At 38.4% G+C, this 22,969-nt stretch overlaps 1 protein-coding gene across 1 annotated transcript in view; it reads right to left on the reverse strand.

Annotated features, from left to right (window-relative positions):
• Positions 1-22,969, reverse strand: part of Med14 (mediator complex subunit 14) — a 90,322-nt gene that overhangs the window by 34,132 nt on the left and 33,221 nt on the right. Inside the window, exons 11-16 of the mRNA XM_028782492.1 lie at positions 18,136-18,261; positions 14,229-14,307; positions 10,673-10,832; positions 7,815-8,009; positions 6,755-6,889; positions 4,731-4,807 (exon numbers count right to left, since the gene is read on the reverse strand). Coding sequence (XP_028638325.1) covers positions 4,731-4,807; positions 6,755-6,889; positions 7,815-8,009; positions 10,673-10,832; positions 14,229-14,307; positions 18,136-18,261 — 772 coding nt within the window. The remainder of the gene's footprint in view (positions 1-4,730; positions 4,808-6,754; positions 6,890-7,814; positions 8,010-10,672; positions 10,833-14,228; positions 14,308-18,135; positions 18,262-22,969) is intronic.

The following is a 22,969-nucleotide window of genomic DNA, read 5'->3' on the forward strand; positions in this document are numbered from 1 at the left end:
GTTCGAGGCCAGCCTGGTCTACAGAGTGAGTTCCAGGACAGCCCGGGCTACACAAAGAAACCCTGTCTCGAAAAAGCAAAAACAAACAAACAAAAAGAGGAATCTCAAATTCAAGCCCAGGCTGAGCAACTATAATTTACATAGACCCTGCAGGTGTAGCATAGTTGTAAGAGAAATACATTGAAAAGAAATAGCTCTACCCAAAATGCGTTAGAAACGTTGGGCTAGATAAAGTGCTTGTAATGCCGACACTAAGAAGGGAATTCAATCCCTACACCAGAGACCAAGAGGCAAAAATATCAACTTGCTACTTCGTTCAAGACTAGACTCTGCTACATAAAACACTGTCTCAAACAAAAAATGGGCAAAAATCTCAGAATGTGTGGCAATATTGAAGGAACTTGTGAAACAAACAAATGACCCAATGTGGCTTTTATAATCAAAGTCCAAAAACATACTGAGATGGCAATGTTTGGAATTATTTTGTAGATTTGCCTTTCACTCAAACCTTTGGTAGATGGACAGATATTCAGTTCCACAGTGGCCTCTCTACATCCATGGTAAAAGTCAGGAATTGTTTAGAAGCCACATGAAGACCAAATATAATCTGTTAGTCAGAGCCAGACAATCATAGTGGATGGGGTATTACACCATGTGGTATTTAGACAAGCCATCTGAAAATATTTAACCTTACCACTGGCTTCTCATGCCCAACTGCTTATAATGAAGGGATAGTGTTGATGCCAAATCAGAATGTAGTTACTGTTTTCACCCAATTACTGGTATTGTTGTGAGAACAGATTACTATCATCAAGTCAGATGACACTTTAAAATAAGTTTCTTTTTAAAAATGTATTTATTTTGTAAGTAAAAGCATACATGTGCCAAGATATGTGTGTGTGTCAAGGTCAGAGGACAACTTGCACAAGTCAGTTCTCTCTTTCCATGATGGGGATCATAAGAGATTCAATTTAGAGACAAGCTTGGTGGCAGATACCTTCACCCAGTGAGCCATCTCCTGAGTTTGATCCAACACCTTGTTGTGGAGAGATTTATACCATCTGGCATATCCCAAACTACTTCCTAGAAAAACCTTTCTTTGTATGTAGATGTATATTTAGATTTTATTTTTTTTAAAGATTTATTTATTTTATTTATGAGTACACTGTAGCTGTCTTCAGACACACCAGAAGAGGGCATCAAATCTCATTACAGATGGTTGTGAGCCACCATGTGGTTGCTGGGATTTGAACTCAGGACCTCTGGAAGAGCAGTCAGTGTTCTTAACCACTGAGCCATCTCTCCAGCCCCCTTAGGTTTTAATATGTAAGGGTGGATAGGGGGATACCCACACACACATACACACAGATAGATACACCCACACATACAGAGACAAATGGACATACACACCTGGGGAGAGGGACAACAATATGATTCTTTTAACAAATTCTGATCTGTCTTGGCATTAATACTATTAAGACTACATAGTACAAATTGAGACTGAAATTGAGTATACCACATTATAGATAGCTCAATCTGTATCTGTAGTAACCAGTTGTCCCCCATTTTTTTAATACTTTGAAGCATTAGTTAGTTATAGTGTTTGCCTGGCACAGAGTAAATGGAACTAGAGCTTGATGTTTAAAGAAAACTCTAAAAGCTGATTTCCACTGAATCCATTCAACTTTATGTTGCTCCAACGTATAAGTTAACTGACATGACACAGTGTTCTGTTGCTGTGAAGACACCATGACCAAGACACAGTGACATTTACTGTTCCAACCTAAGAAAACATCCCTTTGAAATTTCACACAACAAAGTAAGTTAAAAACTTCACTCATCAAATAAATGATAATTTAGACAAAAACTTGCTAAAGAAACCTTATCACAACAATGCTTTGGGGCCTGATCACTTAAGTCCACAGGGCCATTATGAATTATAATCTGCAAGCCATTTTCCTACACCAAGAGAGTGGACCATATTTCCTTGACTCAGGTGACACAGAAAAATCATGCACATGCAGTAGGAACAGAAGTCCCAGGACTTGCAAAAAAAAGAGCTATGCCTAGGCTATAAGAAGCAGAAAACACATGGGGGTAAGGAAAAGCTCTTAAAACTATGGGAAAAAAACCACCCATGTCTGAGACATGAATTCAGGTGACAACTGAAGTTTACCCAAGGGCTCAGAATCTAAGCAGCATGAGCATACTTTCTCTTAGCACATGTCCCATATCTCATCTGTGCTGAAGGATCAAGGTTCTTCTGCTGCAGCAAAAGCTAACAGGTCAATGAACCAGAGCATCTGACGAAAGTTACTGTGATAGAACTGATACTTTCATTTCAGACACTCGCTCAACAGGTTTTCAAAGCGTTCAAGTTAAGAGTAAGAACAGAATGTATTTTCAGCAAAGAAAAGAAAATGTGCCCAAACTTACAGCTTGAAAAGGTCGACTCATTCTTTTTGAAATTAATTCATCTAGGACTAAATACGTAAAAGAGTTCCTCGAAATCAAATGTATTAGAATAATTAGTATAAGATTTTACTTATAATAATCATTTTAAATTTAATAAAACAAAGATACATATTATTTTTACCTTCTTCCCTTTAAATACACTACCATGATAATGGCATTTACTGGAAAACTGTATCTTTAAATCTATCGATTTTTGTATTTTCCCTGTAAAATGTAAATATAGAGGGGAAAGGAAGAATTAAAAGACTTCCCTTAAATGTTATGAAATGAAGTTTAAAAAAGAAAAGAAAAATGCATCTTTCCTAGGCAGGACACTTCAGAGTTTGCTTGAGTTCAAGTAGAAAGGGTACTGGAATATAGCTCATCTGACATGTTTCAAGCCCTGGGGTTCCATCAAAGACAAAATGTGATAGCTCTCAGAAAAATGTTGACAAGATGCTTCTAAAGAGTGTGAAAAGTGTGTGGGGGGGTGTTTAAAAAAAAGAGTGTGAAAACTAAAAAGAATAAAACACAAATGTTATTATCATCTACTTATTTGTGCTAGCCAAATAGAACTTGTTGCTGACTTTATAATCTATATTTTATGTAAAGCAATTCAAACCTTGGACTGATCCTCCTTTCTCTGCCTTCTAAGTACTGAGATTGCAGGCATGCAACAAACTTGATTTATGAATTGCTGAAGATGGATACAGGGCCTCATATATTATCAAGAAAATATACTTTCAAGTGAATTAGTTAGATAAACAGCTCCCCTTTTCCAAGTGTCATTAATTTTTAATGTGCAAAATACTAATGCTCATTATAATATTTCCTTATCTTTTTCTCATATTCACCTTTTCACCCACTACCTATACTTTGCAACATTATTTGGTCCTTTATCCTCTGTCCACTTAAAACATCTTTCATTTCCCCTCTTGTGTACGTGTGCTTGCTGGGAGGTTAAGATGCAACCCCACTATCTAACTCAGATTGAAAGCAAACTCATGACAATCGTCCTGCCTCCATATGCTAAGTGCTAGAAGTATGGATGTGTACCACCGGGCCCAGCACCCAACTCCATTTCTTTGCACATTCCTATTCATCTAATTTGCTAACTCAGCTCAGTTACTACCACTGGGATGGTGACGTTGTCACCTGTCCAAATGTTACCCTGAGCCTGAGACACATGTTTATCTGCTCAATGGATCTGTAGGCTCCTCAAACTTAGAAAAGTCCTTTCACACTGTGGTATCCTCTACTTCAGAAACCATCACCCATCCTTTGCCTAGGACAAAGTAAGTGTCCTTGCTGCCTCCCGTACCTCTCAAATCTATCTAATCACCAACCCGTGACTATTTGATCAAGTCCTTACAGGAACATACCATAGTTCAAACTAATAGCAACTGTAACATGAACATGAACTCAGTAACTGGGGTTGCTACTTCCATCTCATTCTCCTTTGTTTTATATATTGCAATAAGGTTCAATTTCCAGAAAAACTTGTCTAGTGATGTCAGTTTGTACTTAAAAATCATCCATTGGCTTCTTTTGGGGGTTGTCTTTGTTTCTTAAAATGGGCATCTCACTGTAATGTCCAAACTGGTCTTAATCCTCTGATGACAGCCTCTTGATAATTGTGAAGATGCCGTGAGGAATGTGCTAGAGTGTCCAGCTTCTGGCGGTTTCCTAGTACCATTAGGATTATAAGGTCTACATTGCTTAGTGACAGGAAAACTCTATCGACTCGAACCCTTCTAGCTTACACCTTTGTGTTCATCTCTCTGTACCTCCTGCTCAACATTCAGGTCCAACATGCTGGGCGTTCTCTTACCTCCAACACTTAGTAGTTACCTCTTCTGGTTAGGACCTTCTACTCTAACCCCATCTCCCTTTCCTCTGACTAATTCTGATCACTCTTTCTAGTCTGAGTACAACTGGCACTTTCTTGGGAATTCCCACTTTGGCTTTAAACAAGCCCACATTTCCCTGCTATGCAAACTCAAAGCATCCTGGAGGGCCTTAAAAAAATCAAGTCCTGAAACAGGTACATTGACTAGATTTTCTGTTTAACAAATGATGCCCTAAAATGCAAGATGGTGCTGGACTGCCAGGAAATAAGCAAAAAGGAGCCTCCCCTGGACCTCCGCAATTCTACATAGAAATCCATCACATACAGAGACTGCGAGTACTGCTTTATGCTGTTTCATAGGAGACAATTTGTTCTCCACCATGACTGCAAAGTGTAGTGCCAAGTTCGACACAGAACACAAGCTTACTTTAATAAGCGAATTGCATGGCTGAAGCCATCACCTTCTACTTGCACTCCCTGATGTGGTATCTCCAGGTTGGACAACTGAAAAGAGAAAAAGCACAGGGGTGTTAAACTGTTAAGTTCACAAAAGAAATCAGCTCTTCTCAGCTGCATGCTATCTATTTTGATCCCATCTGCTCTACGGACAGTCTTTGTCAAAGTAATGATATATCAGTATGAGCAGTCTTCCTGTTATTAGACTTCCTTGGACACTATAGTAAAGCAAGTGCAACTCAAAGGTGTTCAGCCTATCGCTTAAAAGAACATCTCCACAGTACAGAATTCTTCAATATTCAGTAAACAAACCCTTTGTTTTTTGCTACACAAGCTAAAAGTAATCCAGAATCAGTTCAAGTGGTTGCAAAGGAAGTAACTAAAAACCAAGAGTGCTTTTATTTGTGATTCTACTGTTTGATCAAAATGAAACTGAAATCAGGCAACTGTGGGGATGGGCTGAACCTCATCTGGCAGAGCTCCAAGTTAGGAAGGCATGCCGGAAGGTCCTCTGATGGAGTAAAGGCTTGCCCTCAGTAAGCAATGAGATGTCTTCTATGACTGGATTCTTACATACCCTGTTCCACAAATTAAAAACACTGCCAGGAAGATCATATGTAGTTATTCACAGCTCAGGCATTATTATAAGCAAAAACTGAGCTAGTGTTTTAATATTATCTGTCAATTCAAAGGAGAGATTGTAGTTAAGTTCTTAAGAGCTTGAATGAAGCTGGACGGTGGCGGCGCACGCCTTTAATCCCAGCACTTGGGAGGCAGAGACAGGTGGATTTCTGAGTTTGAGGCCAGCCTGGTCTACAGAGTGAGTTCCAGGACAGCCAGGGCTACACAGAGAAACCCTGTCTTGAAAAAAACAAAAAAAAAAAACAAACAAAAAAAGGAGCTTGAATGAATTCAAGAAAGTAATATATTAAGTTCCCATGTGTGTAGCATGTATACTGTGTACAGGTATCAGAGCCATGTGCACCTGAAAAAAAAACATACATTTCTTGAAATTCTCCCCAACACACAGTGAGGTGGACAGGAATGCATTGCACTGTTCCAAAATATGTGCCTCCTCTTCCCACCACTAAGATAAGAAGAAGAATTGAGTGGTACTACTCTAAGCAATTGAAATGGTAAGATCCAAGAGAGGAAGAATGTGGCTCAGGCACCCTCACACAGACATAGATGTAGGCAAATCAGCAATGTAGATAGAAAGCACTAATAATAATGCGAAAGAAATGGAAGGTTGCAGTAGGCATGATGGCATATGACTATAATCTTAGGATAGGAAAGTAGAAACAAAAACATAAGGAATTTAATTTTATCCTTAGCTACATAGCAAGTTCATAGGGAGGCTAGGCTACGTAAGACTCCTTTTCAAAAAACAAAATCCAACACTTCACTTTACATTCGTATTTACATCTACATGGTAGAGGTAATGATGCAATATTTTTAATGACGTATTTTATATGCACTGTCATTTTGTCAGCATGCATGTTTGTATGACAATGTCAGATCCATCCTTGAGCTTTAGTTATAGACAGTGTTGAGCTGCCATGTGGGTGCTAGGTACTGAACCTGGCTTCTCTAAAAGAGCAGCCAATGCTGTTAACTCTGTAGCCATCTCTCTAGCACCAAACAACATCATATTTTTGAAAGACATGGATTTCACATCAAAGTAACATTTAGTTTAGTATTTTTCTCAGAAAGGAGTCTAGTGTTAACTAGTGCTCAAAAAGCACACATTAGCTCATCAATCCAACAAAGAGCCTTATTAAGCAGCCATCTCTGATAAGACTTAAATAATGTATGAGGGAGAAGACATTAATTCTTCCAAGTTGTACCATTTTGTTTAAGTGGGAAGAATGGAATTTCCATTAATCTAAGGAGAAGACTACGAGGTGATGAAATGGCAGAGCAAAGAGTTTGCATGGACCGGGGTTACTCTACTGCTGGAGCCATGCAGTTAGCTTCTGAAATTTCCCAACTTACCTCCAATCGAAGTCCTACAAATGGCATATTGGTGTCACACATAGCGACAAAGTGAGCTAGAACTTTATTGAAGGCACACATTTCTCCTGATCGTTTGGCTTTCTTGCATTCTACTGGACATGGGTCATCAGACAACTATAAAATAATTTTTTAAAAATGTGTGAAAAATTCCATGTGATTGCGATTCACTAAGGCAATGGAAGCACTACAACAAAGCTTGGGGCTAACCCACACAAATGTGACCTCTCAACACAGGTTACCGAACAAACAGGAACACAGACTCAGCAACTAAGTAATAAGTACTTGGTGTTTAGCAAGTTTCCTTGTGGTAAATGATATATTGTTATTAATTAAAACAAAAGCATTTGGTCAAATATGAAAGTACTCATCTGTAATTCTAGTACTAAGGAAGCAAAACAGAAGGATGTTATGTTTGAGGCTAGCCAAGGCTACAAAGAAAGGTAACATGACAAACAAAGGCTCAAAGTCTGCCTGGCGGATTTCTGAGTTCGAGAGTTCAAGGCTAGCCTGGTCTACAGAGTGAGTTCCAGGACAGCCAGGGCTACACAGAGAAACCCTGTCTCGAAAAAAACAACAACAACAAAAAAAGTCTGCCTGGAAAACAAACAAGGGCTGGGAATGACCTCAGTGCTTGCCTAGAGTGTACAAAGCCCTGTGTGCCCACTTCCGTCACCAACCCCTACTCTCAAAAGACGAAGAAGCCTTTTACAGAAAATGTAACTGTTTCATTGCTGCTGTGTACCTTAAAAACCGTATCTAACTCTTTCCCACTTAAAAAATAATGAAACCAGGCATGGTTAACATATACCTGTAAGCCCAGCACTTGGGAGGCAGAGTCAGAAGGATCTATGAGTTTAAGGTCAGCCTGGTCTACAGAGCCAGTTCTTCAGGACAGTTGGAGCTAAATGGAGAAACCTTGTTTCAAAAAAAAAGAAAAGAAACCCAACAGTATTAATAGTTTTAAAGAAAATAAAATGGGAAGGGCGATGCAAAAACATTACTACTGATCAATTCTGTGCTAACTTCTACGTGAGCATACCTTGTGCTTGGTACCAGTTCTGGTCTGTTTCCCAGTCTTTGTATAGGACATCAAGTCCTGGATGTTGTCCTTGAATTGCTGCAGCAGCAGTGCCATGACAGGGCTGTCCTCACGATCTGGAGTACTCACAGACATAAAGTAATACTTGTACGATAGCTGTGTGGGCTTATTAGGAACCTCAAGCATTTCCACAACCTAAAATGACCCAAATCGGAAAGAAGTGAGACCCAGTAGAATGAGAACCATTGTACATTGTCCATCTTACATCAAGTGGAGTTTGTAGACAGTAAACACAAGAAATGAGATAATTAAATTATCGCTATTAGTTAGCCTTGATCTTCATATTTCCTGTTAAAAGTTGAAAAAAATATACCTAAGCTGAGCAGGTCTTCTAGGAAATTATCTTTTTAAATTGCCCTTTTACTTCCCATAGCTGTGAATACTCCCTAAAACCTCAATTACTGGAGTCAAGAAAGAAACAAGTGGGATTAGAGGCCCAACCCACCTCTCACTGGGAAACAAGGGAAAATTCCTTCTCATTTTTGTTTGAGACAGGGTCTCAAGTAGTCCAAGCTGACCTTGAACTGTTTCCTCTTGCCTCCACATCCCTCGGACTGGGAATAAACACCAGTTGCCAACACATACAGCTGAACCCCAAGTTTTAAGCTAAAAACTGTGGTCGCTATGAGCACAGCAGCACTGGAACAAAGCTGAACACACCAGTGCTGTAAGTGCCTCCTGAGAGTGCCAATGAGGGGCCACACCATGTCTTTAGATTTGTGCCCTATGTCACAGTTTGACATCCTACAAATGTCAACGTCTGCCTAAAAACCAGAGCAAGGGGACTCTTAGTGGCATAAATCTCTCTCCTTACTGACATAGAGGTTACAACAGTGTTCACTTACCAAAATATATACTGTACAAAAATAAAAAAGTTTGATGTAGTGGGTGAGGCCTCTAGAATCACAGGTTTTAGGAGGACAGAGCATGAACATTACAAGTTTAAGGTCTGGGGATGGAGAAAGGACTCAGAGGGTAAGAACACTGGTTGCTCTTCCAGATGACCTGGGTTAAATTCACAGTACCCACATGACAGCTCACAACCCTACATAACTCCAGTCCCAGGGGATCAGATCTTCTTGTCTGTCTTCTAGACACACATGGTGGCACAAACGTATGTGAAAGAAACAATCAACACTAAAACAAATACATGAGTTCAAGGCCTGCGTTGCTACAGAGCTGTGTTCAAAGCTACCTTAGCAAGTTAATGAGACTTTGTTTTAAAACATAAAAAAGAAGGGCTCAATGGTAAATTGCTTGCCTAGCATGTGTTATATTATGGGCTCAATTTCCAGTACCACCCAAATAATAAACATCAGAGGCTTGAAAAGCACAGATTTTCACATTATCTAATTATAACACAGACATGAGTGACAAAATATAAAGGGAAAAGAAACTCTGAGGCAATCAATTAGACAGCAATCCTTTTCTTTTTCTTTTTTTTTTTTTTTTTTCTAGACAGAGTTTCTCAGTGTAGCCCCGACTATCCTGAAATTTGCTATGATGAGGTTGGCCTTGACCTCAGAGATCCCAGAGACCTGCCTGCCTCTGCCCCACATGTGCTGGCATTAGAGGCACATGCCACCATCTGCCACCTGCCGGAACCAATCTTATTCTTAATGGCTATGGTTCTAGTTGCTTTTCTGTTTATGAATGTAGAGACAAATCTAAGGGAAGGAGAATGACCTACACTCAGGTTTAAACTAAACCACTGAAACAAATTTTTGATTTTTTTTCCCAAATTTTTGTTTTATTACCAGGCAACTGATACTAAAAGCTGGCTACTGATTGACACTAAATAAAGCCAGAAACTTAACCAGTATACACCTACTTCACTTTTATTTTTGGTGTGATTGAGCACAAAGCTCTACATATGTTCACAGGCTGATTATCCATCACCACTTCACATGTAGCTCAGGCAACTGACCAAGAAAAGAATTTTGATAAAATCCATGTCAGTGATAGACTCACTAATGTATTAACTCAACAGATAAGGTGGTACCTGGTATCACTTTAAGATAGTATGATTAAAAGGTACAACTGAAAATCTTAAAAATTCATTTCTATCCCTTTCAACCAGAAACCTTGAATTAACTTCTAAGCACCATAGATTTTCATCAAAAATATTTGTTGTGCATAGAAACTTCTTTAAGTGTGAAACTACATTTATAGTAAATACTTAAAAATAATTCTAACCAATTCAAAGATCTCAAAAACAAACAAAAACCAAATTGAAAAATAAAGATATGAAAAGTCAAATATCTCAAAATAGGGAGAACGGAAGTATGCAAAGGAAAAATCACATTGTGCACTACGAGAATGCCATCCGCTAAATAAAGTACACTTTCAATAAAGGAGAAAAGAAAGCTACTTTAGTAGCCTATATTTTCCCAAATTTTTGTTGAAGTAAAACCGAGCAAATTTGTCTTGATACCAAAGATCTCCAAATCTTCATAATAGCTATAGTTAGTTTCACTCAATGTTTTTTATCTAACCAAAGAAATGCTTCATTCCAACCAGAAACTAAGCTTTCCTTGTCTAATATAAACAAAACAAAGCCTCCCCAACAAGCTAAGCCTCACTATGGCAGAGGAACTAGGGTGAGAGATGGAGGCTATCTTACATTCCCCAGAAGAGACTTACTTGACTTCTTCCTTCAATCTTACCCCTTGGGTTGAAAATCCCTATATGAAAGTCAGACACCAAGTAAAATTCATTTGCGGATGAAATTAGACAAGAAAGCTTTCTGTATACATCCAAAATTACTGAATTTGATCAGTCATGCTTGGCATACTTACAATGTAGTACTGTGGAAGGCGAGTAAGTTTAATAAACAGCTTATTCTTAGAAAGGCTTCCAATGGGATGTGTTGAAAAGTTGGCAAGCTGCAACGTTTCAGTGGTTATTGTAGGCAGATGCTTTATAGATTGTTTGCAACGCTGTTGTCCCAGCCAAAACCTTAATTTAAAAGACAATCCACATCATGAAATCATAACTTTTCTGGTTAATTAATTATATGCCACTGATTTACAAATAAATTATAGAGCACTAAAGAATAATTGAAAAAGCCACTGAGTGGTGGCGCACACCTTTAATTCCAGTACTCAGGAGGCAGAGACAGGTAGATCTTTCTGAGTTCGAAGCCAGCCTGGTCTACAGAGTGAATTCCAGGACAGTCAGGGCTACACAGAGAAACCCTGTCTCAAAAAGAATAATAGTGATAGTTAGTGAGTTTGAAGGCAGCCTTGTCTACAGAGTGAGTTCCAGGACAACCTTGACCACATAGAGAAAATCTAAAACTAAAAACGAACCAAACAAATAAACAAAAAACTATGAAGTGGGAAAAGGACACCAACTGTCTAGTGTCAAACAGTCAGCACTGAAAACACACATACATGGAACAGTATATGGACTCAACAGGCCATATTTAGAAATATGAATGTGTGTGTGTGTGTGTGTGTGTGTGTGTGTGTGTGTGTATGTGTGTATACATATATATTGTATGTACATACAATAACAATTAGAGAAAAAGAGGCCAGGGATTTGAACAAGAGCAGGGATGGGTAAATGGAAGGGTTTCGAGAAACATAGCATAAACTCAAAAATAAAATAAAAAATAATCCAGACTCTTCATACAACTAAACAAGCAAACATAAAATACTTTGTTTCTCTGTCACACTATAGATGTCAGCCCCACATGTGTAAAGTGTCTGGCATTCACTGCCCTCTTCCTTCTCTTTTAGGTTCAGACATGGGAGTTTACTTTGATGAGTTTACTATAGTACTCCTCCCGGTGTTTATATATGACCATCGTTGTAGCTAGGATAAAATACAAGGAACAATATGAAAAAAGAGATAAGCACCGGCTCAGTCTCACAGATAGACAATGAAATATGGTACACAAAACAAGCACTTCCACTTCAATATAGCAGTGAGTGCCAAGTGGCCAAACCACTGAGGGCATACTTGTATCGTTTATCAAATAGGGTGGAGATCAGTTTGGAAAATAGTACTCTTGCACAAACTCTATGTGGTACAATTGGTATGCTAGTCATGTACACTGAAACTGTGCCAGAATATATTAAGTAGTTGGCCAGCTCCCCCAAAAGTGAAATAGGAAGTGGGAACCTTTGGGTTTGTTTGGTTTTTTTTTTTTTTTTGAGACATGCTCTGACCACGTAGCCTGTTGGGCCTACAACTCACTGTGTCAATCAGGTAGCCCCAAACTCACAGATCCAGCTCTCTCTCCCTACAGAGTCCTAGAAACCTATTTTTTTGCTTTAACCATTAAAAACCATCTAACATTTAATTATAACTTTAAAGAATCAATTGGAAAAACTAAAGGTAAACATTAAAATGTATCCTTTACTTCATTTGTGGCAAGAGTTGCAAATGAATATTCATTCTAATCAAAATAGCTTTTTGAGACTCTTATGTCTACTAATGCTATTAAAGGAAAAACAGATGAACAATTAACATATACACGCCCCCCTTAGTTACATCAGACCACTTATATAGGGTATAAGACAGAAATCAAGGTCACTGCAAGTGTGATGGCATACACCTTTAATCCCAGCACTCAAGAGGCAGAGACAAGCAGATCTTTGAGGGCTAGGACAAGAGGCTTGTACATGTCCAGGTTATTATTTCACTCTTAACTTTTTGTTTTGATTCTAGGAACAAAAATAAATTTCTTTGTAAGCTTTACACTAAGTTCCTATTAACATTTTGAATGAAAATTGTGCAGCTTCTGTAATTATTTTCCTAGAGTATGATTGTGTGATTTTCTTTATTGAAGTACATGTAACTTTATGTCTAGTGACTCAAATACTAAAGAAGTTGGGGTTTATATTTTATGTGTGAGTTATTTGGGGTTTTTGTTTAGCTTGGCTTGGTATTTTGGGGATTAGGACCCCTACTATATACCTCTGGCTGATCTACAAAGTCACTATGGAAACAAGGTTGAACTCAGTAATCTTCCTACCTCTGCCAAGTACTGGGATTAGAGGCATGTGCCACCATGTCCAGCTGTTTCTTTAAATAGAATCTGTTTTTTGTTCCATAATATAAAAATATCACATGGACCAGATGCTCAATATCATTAGCCATTAGGGCAAAGTATTCTAAGATTGCCATGAGATACCTACTCATACCAAAGACAATAGCAAGTATCTGTGCAAAAACAGAAACCCTCACATGTTGATTGAATGGCAAAGTGGCACAGCTATTTTGCAAAGAAGTTTGGGAATTTCTTTCAAAAGTCTAACATAATTTTTACTCTCTACCTCAACAATTCCACTGCCAAGTTTTGGCCACAGAAAATGAAAATGTAAGTTCACATAACAGCCAAGAAGAAGTGGTAACAACTCCACTTACTGTAAACCCATTTCCTATATAGAATAAAGAAAATGTGGTCTGTCCATTCAGTAAAATATGATTAAAGCAAAATACTGACACATCCTACAACATGACCATTGAAAAGACAAGTGGAAGAAGCCCATCAGATCATACAGCTTATGCTTCTGTTTATATAAAAAGTCAAAAACAAAACCCAAATTTAAAGAAATAGATTTGTGATTACCTGGGGCTAGCAATGATGTGTGACTGTAAATGCGCAATAAAAAAGTACTTTAAAAAAAATGTGGTACAACTAGATTATTGAAACAGCTGACATGGTAAATTTACTATAAATTAATAAATCATATAAAGTATTTTAAAGACTCTGAGTTCGGCATGGTGGCACATGTCTATAATGTCAGTACATGAGAGATAGAGGAAGTTGGATCAGGAGTTCAAGACTTGTCTCAGCTATATAGTAATTCTGAGAGGTAAGCTTCAGTTGTGTGAGCCTGTTGCAAAAGCAGAAATCAATTGAGTAAGACTAGTTGGGTAAGAGTTGCCATAAAGCTCCCTCAGTGGAGCCAGAATAGAAATGAAAGTGCAGGTAATTGTCTCTGATTCTGTTAACTGTGTAATTTTGAAACAAACTAAATGACAATGTTAGAGAGAAAGGAAAGAATTTGGACAGTATCTGCTGAGAGATTAATACCACAAAGCTTCTGAACAAGAAGAAATCGGTTTCTAGTAGAGGACAATTTGTGAAGTGCTTGTTCTGGAGAAAATATGATGAGGAACTCAAGCTTAGTGTCATGCTCTTCTGACCAACATTGGATCTGGAGGGGAACCTGATACGAGGACAGCCATCCTGGACGAGTTCCAGGTACCAAAGGTGCTCAGGTTTCATGTGACAGACTTTAAGAACAGTGACTGATTAAGAATAATGACAGAGAAGAAAATAAATACTGTTAGGATAGGTTTCCCTTTTCAGTCTGGAGCTAAGTTAAGCAAGCTTACTTCAGTTGCTGAATCCAAGGGATGATCCGCTTCATGTCATCATTCAAAGACTTTTCCATGTCCTCCAGAGTGGCCTGGTCTACAGAAGAAAGAATTCATTCACCCAGTGCTTAAACACAAGCAAAAGCTTTATCTATGCAGCCAAACTAAACTTTAAGCAGAAAACCATGTTGCATGTGAGTGAGAATAAAATAAATCTACCAGGAGCTGTCAATCAACTTGCTTTTCCTCCTTCCCATTTCACTGGCAAGAACAAGTAGCAAATGCAGAATAGTTCTTTGCCTGTATTTGAAGAGCTAAATAGCATTTCCAACTTATAAAGTACTTAAAATTCAGAAAACTACTAGAGTCAGAATCTTAACTAAAACTCACTGCCTATTAAAATGTCTCTTTTAACAGCACACAAATGATCTCAAGCATAAGCAAGATATATTGTCCAAAAATGACCAGCTTACTAAACGCCAGTCTAAATTTTTTAATGGCAGTAGAAAATATTAGTAAGTAGAAGACTAAGGGGAAAAAAAAGGAAGGCACAAAATGGTTTTAACTAACTAGATTAAAATCTAAAAAAAAAAAAAAAATCAGGAAAAAAAAAGCCATCGCAGTCCCCGTCTCCCAAAACTTCTTATATTAAAGTCCTTATCTCCACTGCAATGCTGTTCAAAGGCAGACTTTGTGAGGTAGCTAAGTTCAGAAGGGGTCTTGAAGAGATGAGCACCTCCATAGCACTTGTTCTCAGCCTGTGGGTGGTGATCCCTTTGGGGATTGAACAACGCCTTCACAAGGATCAAATATCAGATAGCCTACATGTCACATATCTACATCACAATTCATCACAGTAACAAAATTACAGTTATGAAGTAGGAAGAAAATAATTTTAAAGTGGGGATAATCACAACACGAGGAAATGCAATAAAGGGTCACAGCACTAAGAGGGTTGAGATGCACCATTCTACAGGAACAGAAAGGAAAGTGTGTACCCCTTGTAAGGACATGTCAGAAAAGCCTAGGAGTCAGGAGTGAAGCCTACACTAAAACAAAATCCACTGACATTAACTTATTTTTCTGCACCTCCCACAACAGTGAGAACATACATTCCTACTGTATTTTCTTATAGCATCTCAACTTCTATGCACAAAAACTAATGTTGATGCCTTTTCATTTTTATGTGCTTATCTGAGTGTGGACTATGAATGACTGAGAAAACAGCTAAAGAAAAGACTCTGAGAAACAAACAGCATCAAGGGATACAGGGGTGGAGCAGCAGTGGCTGGTGCAGGGCTGCAGCCAGCTGGTAGCAGCTGGCACTGGACCATAAGCTCAATCTCCCGGCTGGGACTATGGACTATACTGAACCCCCAGGCCAGCTGACCTTCCACTCTACTCCCACAGTCTGGTAGTCTTTATATGTCCTTAGAATCCACTTCTCTCCTGCCTTGTGGACTAGAAACCTACAAGTCTTGAATGTTAAACATGTGTGCACAAATGCACACATATCCATTCACATTGGCTAGGCTACTTTCCAGATTAACTCCAATTGCCTGCTCTACTAATAGAATGTGGTATTTGGTAGGTGGTCAAGTACAAGAGATAGGATCACTATGGCAATCCTTTCTCAGTGGGTACAAGATAGGAGGATGGGGAGTGGCAGGCATGAACCCAGAGGTGTATTTGAATAACCCAGGCTTATTCATGAACCTTGTGTTGGCACCTAATTGGCTCTTTCACTCTGGAAGCTCATCAACAGCAAGGAATTTGTACCCAATCTCTTGACTTCAGGTTTTCAGTAGTTGATGATGAGCTGGCTGGCTGTGTGTCTGTCACTGCCCTGATGGAATGTCCAGGTTGATCACAGCAAGAAGTCTAAAGCTAAAGGTCTCTACCTGGCTCTCCAGTTATTACCCATAACAACTTGGAGAACTCTGTGCTTTCATGATGAAAAATCAGGGCCTTTATAACATCCATCACGAAAACCTTGATAATGAGTGCTATACTAGCCAACCTAACTACCTTCCTGGCCACCTGTGCCTCAGATCACTGCCTTCCTTAGGAGGCATTGCATGGTGCCCTATCCCGTATTGACTTTCCTCTGTCCTCAAATGCCCATCATCTTGCTAATCCAGCCAACAAGATGGTCAGCCATGGCATGATAAATACAAAGTTTAATACTTGTTATATCACAGGGACAGGGTTCCCAAAAATGTCGGTGCTGTCATTGCTGCCTCAAAGCCTACTGTACTATCCAGTTTGGCTGGGTTAGTCATTAGCTTCAAGATTAGCGTACTTAACAGCCTCCTACTTAGGTAGTTTGTGGACCTAGCCAATATTCAGTGAGCTATGGTAACCTGACAAACACCACAGGGCTGGGCCTACTTCGATCATGTCTGACCTGATGTAGGCCAAACTTGCCATTGTCAACTGGTATATGAGGGAAGAGATGGAGAAAGGAAAGTTTTCTGAAGCCTATGAAGACATGGCTACCCTAGAGAGCAGATAATGATGAAAGACAGGGTGAGTATTAACCAAATGATGTGATTTCAGTGTTTTCTTGGGATTGCCTGCTGTCATATAGAACTAACTGTCATATACTTAAGCAACAAATAAGTGATGTTTCCATTTTAAATGATGGGGGGAGGGACTTTAAAAAAACAAAACCACTGTCATATGCCATTCACCTATCGTAAATATGTAATTCAAAGTCCTATTTTCCATGAACTGCTAATATATGTTTCAAAATTCTACCTTTTTAGCCAAGTGTAGTAGGTATATGACTTTAATCCCAGCTCAGAGAGCATAGATAGGGATATCTCTTTGAACTCAAAGCCTGCCTGGGCTACATAGCAAGTTCCAGGACAGCTAAAGCTACATATCCTGCCTCAAAAACAATTTTAAATGAGTAATAAAATTTAACTTACCTTTATAGCTACATAATAGAATCAAAAAATCCCTTATTTTAATAAATTTCTTTCATTCAATATTAAGTCCAAATAGAATATACACACCATATTCAGGAATATTATTTGAGCATCATAGAAAACACTTTCGTTTCTAGTAAATATATATATCATTTGAGAATACCCACACAATAAAAGAACAAGTTAGAAATCAAACTTTTCTTTTGAGACAAGGTTTCTCTGTGTAGCCTTGGATGTCCTAAAACTAGCTCTGTAGACTAGGCTGACCTTGAAAGAAATCAAATTTTAGGACTGGGAATATAGTTCAGTTCATACACTTGACTAGAAATCAAACTTTCATTTCTACTGAGTTAAGGCTAGAGGAAATTACTCTGGGGATCTATATTCCAAGTCATTACTTAGATACACTGTCATAAATATGTTCTCTAGTCACAAAGAATACTAGCAATTCCTAGTAGTCATTTCTACGTCAATTTATTAGTGATTAAATAAAAACTGAATTCTTGAACAGATAATCTAAAAACCAGCCATCACTGTTATTTTTACATAATAAAAAACGTTTAACTTCTAATACCAAAAATATTTCAAATTAGACTTAAAAAAAAACAAGAGTTCCAAGGAAGAGATGTCACTTTCTCGTTCCTCCCATACTTTCTACTTTCAACACTGCACGTACCACCCCTTCCCACACATTATTGTAGAGAAGTTTTAGTTTGCTTTTCTTACAAAAAATTTTCCTTGGGCCAGAGAGAGAGATGGCTTTGGGGTTAAGATGGCACATTAAGATTGCAGAGAATCCAGGTTCAACTCCCAGGACTGACATGGTGATTCACAGCCATCAAACTCCAGTTCCCGGAGATCTGATGTCCTCTTCTGACCCCTTAGTGCTACACGGCACTAAACATTCATGCAGTGTACATGCATATATGCAGGCAGCACACACACACACACACACACATACTTACATTGAATGACTACATTTAGTAACTTACCAAGTCCATAAAGCATCAATTGGAACATTCCAGAATGCAAATCTACAAAAATGTGTAGGCACTCCGAATTACCACAGGGCTCCAAGATGGGTACAATAAGAGCTGGAATTGCAGTCTCTATGGAAGCTGAACAGTTGAGAATTAAAAATTATTTTTCTATCTGAATATTTGCTCTAAATTATTTTCAATGAGTAGGAACAAAGGGAAGTCTGAATATAGAAGACATAATTCTATAAAGTTTGGAACTGAATAACAATATTAATTAGTAGGAACTGAATAGAATGGTATTTTCTAGGTTGCTACACAGAAGATATATACATATATAAAGTATAGAAAAAGACAGGAAAAACATCTGAAGTTCTACTAAAAAAGAGTTACTTTATCTATGAAAAGTCCAATCCCATCAGTTAACTGAGTTCTTTACATTCAATAGGTCAGGTTTAAATCAACGTTTATAAATTTTCTCCCCCTACCCCCTGTTTTTGGTTTGGTTTTGGTTTGAGATGGGCTTTTACTCTGTAGCCTGGCTGGCCTTGAACTCTTTACTTCTCAAGTTTTTACCTTCCAAGCATTAAAGGAGTTTGTGTGTCCCTACTACCCACCTGAGATTTAGTTGAAAAATATCAGGAAAAATATTTCAGAACACAAATTTATACCCCAATAAGATTTTCAATGTACTCTTTTATTTAAAAAACAAAACAAAAACGGGTGGTTTTTTTTTCTGACATCAACAGCTCATGTTTAAGAAACACTTCAGAACTATTATTACATGGGAATTTTTCTTTTGTAAGTCCTAGATGAGATAGGAACACAGACAACTGCTACAGTCAAACCTCTAAGGCTGATAATAAATCTAAGACTTTGGGGATATTTCCACCATGCCCTATCAACTTGTCCTTTAATCCCTCAAATAGGCAAAATGAAACCTAGGAACTCAAAGCACTAAAAAGCACACTGTGGCTCAGAGTAGTGGGGCCCACAAAAGGAAAGTCCTCTGGCCACAAACAAATAAGAAAAAAAAATGCGATCTGTGGCCACCCTACTCATCTTGCAGACCAAACAGGGCCAGATCTGGTTATGACATGGTGGGAAAAGCACATTATTTCATTCATGTTTGTTTTAAGACAGGGTCTAACTGTGTAGCCACTCACTACGGAATCCTGGCTGGCCTTGATCTCAGCAATTCTCCTTCTTTTTTGCCTCTCAAGTGAAGGAATTAGAGGCATGAGCCACTGTAGAGGAATCTTAATTTTAATTCAGAACATGGCTGCTCTGGCAAGAGATCACACCCAAAAACTTTCTGTGTGATCTGGGTAGAATATAGACATGCCTTTAATCTCAGAAGACAAGAGTCAAACAGATCTCTGAGTTCAAGGCCAGTCTGGTATAGAGCCAAGTTTCAGGTAAAGAAAAGCTTAGGTCCAAGCATGTACACATCTTTAATCCCATCACTCAGGAGACAGAGCCATGCAGATCTTAGTTCTTTCTAGTCAGTCCTGTTCAGTCAGTTTGTGGAATTCAGAGGTAGTAACTCTCAGTTATCACGAAAGCTTTATAGACATAGGTTGCAGAGAGAACAATTGAAACACAAGCAAAGACAGAACGAGCCAGAGAATGAGGAGGAGCCAGAAGATTAGAAAAGATTGCTAGAGTTAGTTTTAGGCTAAGCAGAGCAATTCAGTAAGAAGCAGAAAGAAGCTAGCTTGAGTGAGTCACAACGGCTGAGTTGAACCAGTCACTCAGAGCTCAGAAAGGGTGAGCTTATTCAGAAGTCTCAGAGGCTGAAAGCATTCTAGGCCAAGATTAGATTTTATGGAAGCTAGTCCTGGAAGCTTCCAGGACTAGGCCTACGTTAGCAGATCAGTAAGCCTCCAAGATAACAACTGAGCCAGGTGGATAAAAGATACTTTTACAAGTCGCCATTCATGAATCACAGAATTGGTCCACCACATCTTATAAATTTACAACATTTAAAATGGGTGAAGATACCATTGGTATTATCTATGCTAACAAAATGTAATGTAAATTTTTAAGGTTAAAAAAAAACCGAAGGAGACTAAAAATTTTTGATAGAATATTTTATAATTCAACACCAGTGCAACAAATAAGGTTAAACCAATAGTGTCTTGAACATAATACATTATGCAGTAGAATAAAAAGTATTTACAGTTTTGAAGCAGGGTTGCTGACTCTGTGTTTATTTGCTTTGGGAACAGAACCCAGAGCCTTAAACATGCTAAGCCCATACTCATTACTGAGTCACATCATTTGATAGGGGTTTCTAATTTTTAAAACATTTCTATACAGCTATAATTGGTGATGGAGTACAAACCAGCGCATTCTTTAAACCAAAATAATTTTAAAACTATAACAATATAGTACAACTGCCAATAGGGATGACAATTATAATTTCAATCTAATTATCAAAACTGAATAATCTCATACAGACATGCATCAGAAGATATACATCCAAAAGAAAATAAAGTCAATACTTATATTTGAATATATCCTGTGGCCACCAATATATATTTTTGGTAGGTTTGTTTGGATAGTTGGTTTTGTTTTTTGAGAAAATGAAGAGAAATATGAAATTAAGCACAATTAAAAACAGTTATTTGTAGTAAACTGCTTCCATCTGACAAGGCCAATTCAGACCTAGTGGGTGGAGACTCCTAGGACTCAGACATCATTGAGAACTGGCCATATCATATCTCCCTGCCTTGCACTATTTTGGTCTTCTCTGCACCTGGTTGCCCATGAGGAAACTATACACTTCTATCTGTGCTATTTCAAATCCCTGCAGCTGTGCCTTCTCCTAGGCCTTTCTTGAAATATTCTAATCTCTAAATTACTCACCTCAGGCTATTCCAGTTAGAAATTTGGAGAAATGCAATGGATTGAGAGCAATAGCACTAACAGATTCAAAGAATGGGCTACAGTTCTATAGGCCAGGCACATACACCTTTAATCCCAGCGCTGACTTAGATGCAGAGCCAAGATGATCTCTGAGTTCCATGGTAGCCATGGCTATATAGTGAGACTGTCTCAAACCAAAACAAGAACAATTTATACCCGAAAAAGGTAGATGAACAGACCCTTTTCACTTGTAGAAAAGCGCTGATAAGAGGACTTGAGGGACCAATCTCAAAAGGAAGCTCTTTCCTCATCTCCAAATCATAGATCCTATAATACAATCCTCAAACACCTAGGACAGTAGGGAACAAGGGCTTGAAGCAACTAAGGTAGCACATGTTTCAACTCAACTACAAATCTAGAACATATGCTAACAACAGCTTCCAATTACAGTCGGAAAATGGAGCTCAAAGCACATATATAATGTCTGAGAGCATGCAGCTGAACTCAAGACCTTCTGGCTACTCAGGTAGAGACACCACTACAATATGCATGTAAGGGAAATTCTGAGAACTTAAATCAGTACACCAAACTACCACTACCAGAACATGTGTTTTAGAGTTTACACAGGTGTGATGATATACACTTTAAAACTAGAGGCAGAGGTGGACAGAACTCTGAAGCTATCCTCAAATCACTACATAAATTATTACACAGTAATTTCCAAGCCAGATGGTCTACATAAGGAAAACCTGTCTTCATAAATAATAGGAAGAGCTCACATTTGGTTTGATAGAAGCTAACCAATGCAGTTGAAGATAATCTTGGATCCTAACCTACTACCTCCACTTCTAAGCCTCTACCTCCCAGTGTTAAAATTACAGGCATAGGCCAACACTCTGAAATTTATGTGGCAATGAGGCTGAAAACTCAAGTTTTTAGGAATCCTAGACAAGCAGTTCACCAACTGCTGCATCCTCAGCCCTAGAGATTACTTTTGAAAATATCCCCTGGGCAATCATTCTGACAGTTTTTTACTTACTGAGCTTTGTTTACCAATGATATAAGCCAGAGTAAACAAAAGCCTATCAAAACATCACAAATCTTCATTTTCTGCAGCTCCAACAACAAAATTTTAGAATTTTACTGCTTTGTAAAATTAGAAATAAGAAGAAATAAAGATTGCAAAATGCTTGGCCAGGTGTAGTGGCACATGCCTTTAATGTCAACACTCAGGAGGCCAAGGCAGGCAGATCTCTGTCCAGGCCAACCTGGTCTACAAAGTGAATTCCAGGACAGCCAGAGCTACACTGTGAACCCCTGACTCCATGGGGGAAAAAAAAGATTATAGAATGCTTCGAGTTTCCCTTAAGAAATGTTACTGGTACAACTTCATATCTTCTTCCACATCTATCTGATACTATACACAAAAATTAACTCATGATTCAGAGCTAAATATTAACCTTTAAAGAAAATATAAGTGTATGTCTTTGGGATCTCAGGTTTTTAAGACATGGAGTCTTAAATACAACATGAGAGTATAAACAAAAAAAAAGTGTACACTGAATGCCATTTAAAATAAAAAATAAAAAAAGGTGAGCATAGTGGCATACACTTAGAATCTCAGAACTAGGATAGTAGAGGCAGAAGGACTGCCTCAAATTCAAGGCCTGCCTGATGTATACAGAGTAACAGGTTTACTGGGGGCACATTATGAGAGCCTATCTCAAAAAAAAAAAAAAAAGTTGGGCATGGTGCTATACACTTAGTCCTACCAGCTGGAAACTTTGGAAACTGAAAGTAGGAGAACCAAGAATTTGAGCCATTCTCAACTACATATCAAGTTTGAGGCCAACATAAACCACATGACATCCTATCAGAAGGGAAGGAGGCAGGAAGGAAATCAGTAGTAGAAATACCATAAAAGCCCTTCCGCCCCTGCCTGGTCCTCTGGGCTGGAGCAGACACAGAGTCGGTCTGC

This window comes from Grammomys surdaster, unplaced genomic scaffold (genome assembly GCF_004785775.1).
Source record: "Grammomys surdaster isolate TR1022 unplaced genomic scaffold, NIH_TR_1.0 776, whole genome shotgun sequence".
In the NCBI taxonomy this organism is placed as follows: domain Eukaryota; kingdom Metazoa; phylum Chordata; class Mammalia; order Rodentia; family Muridae; genus Grammomys; species Grammomys surdaster.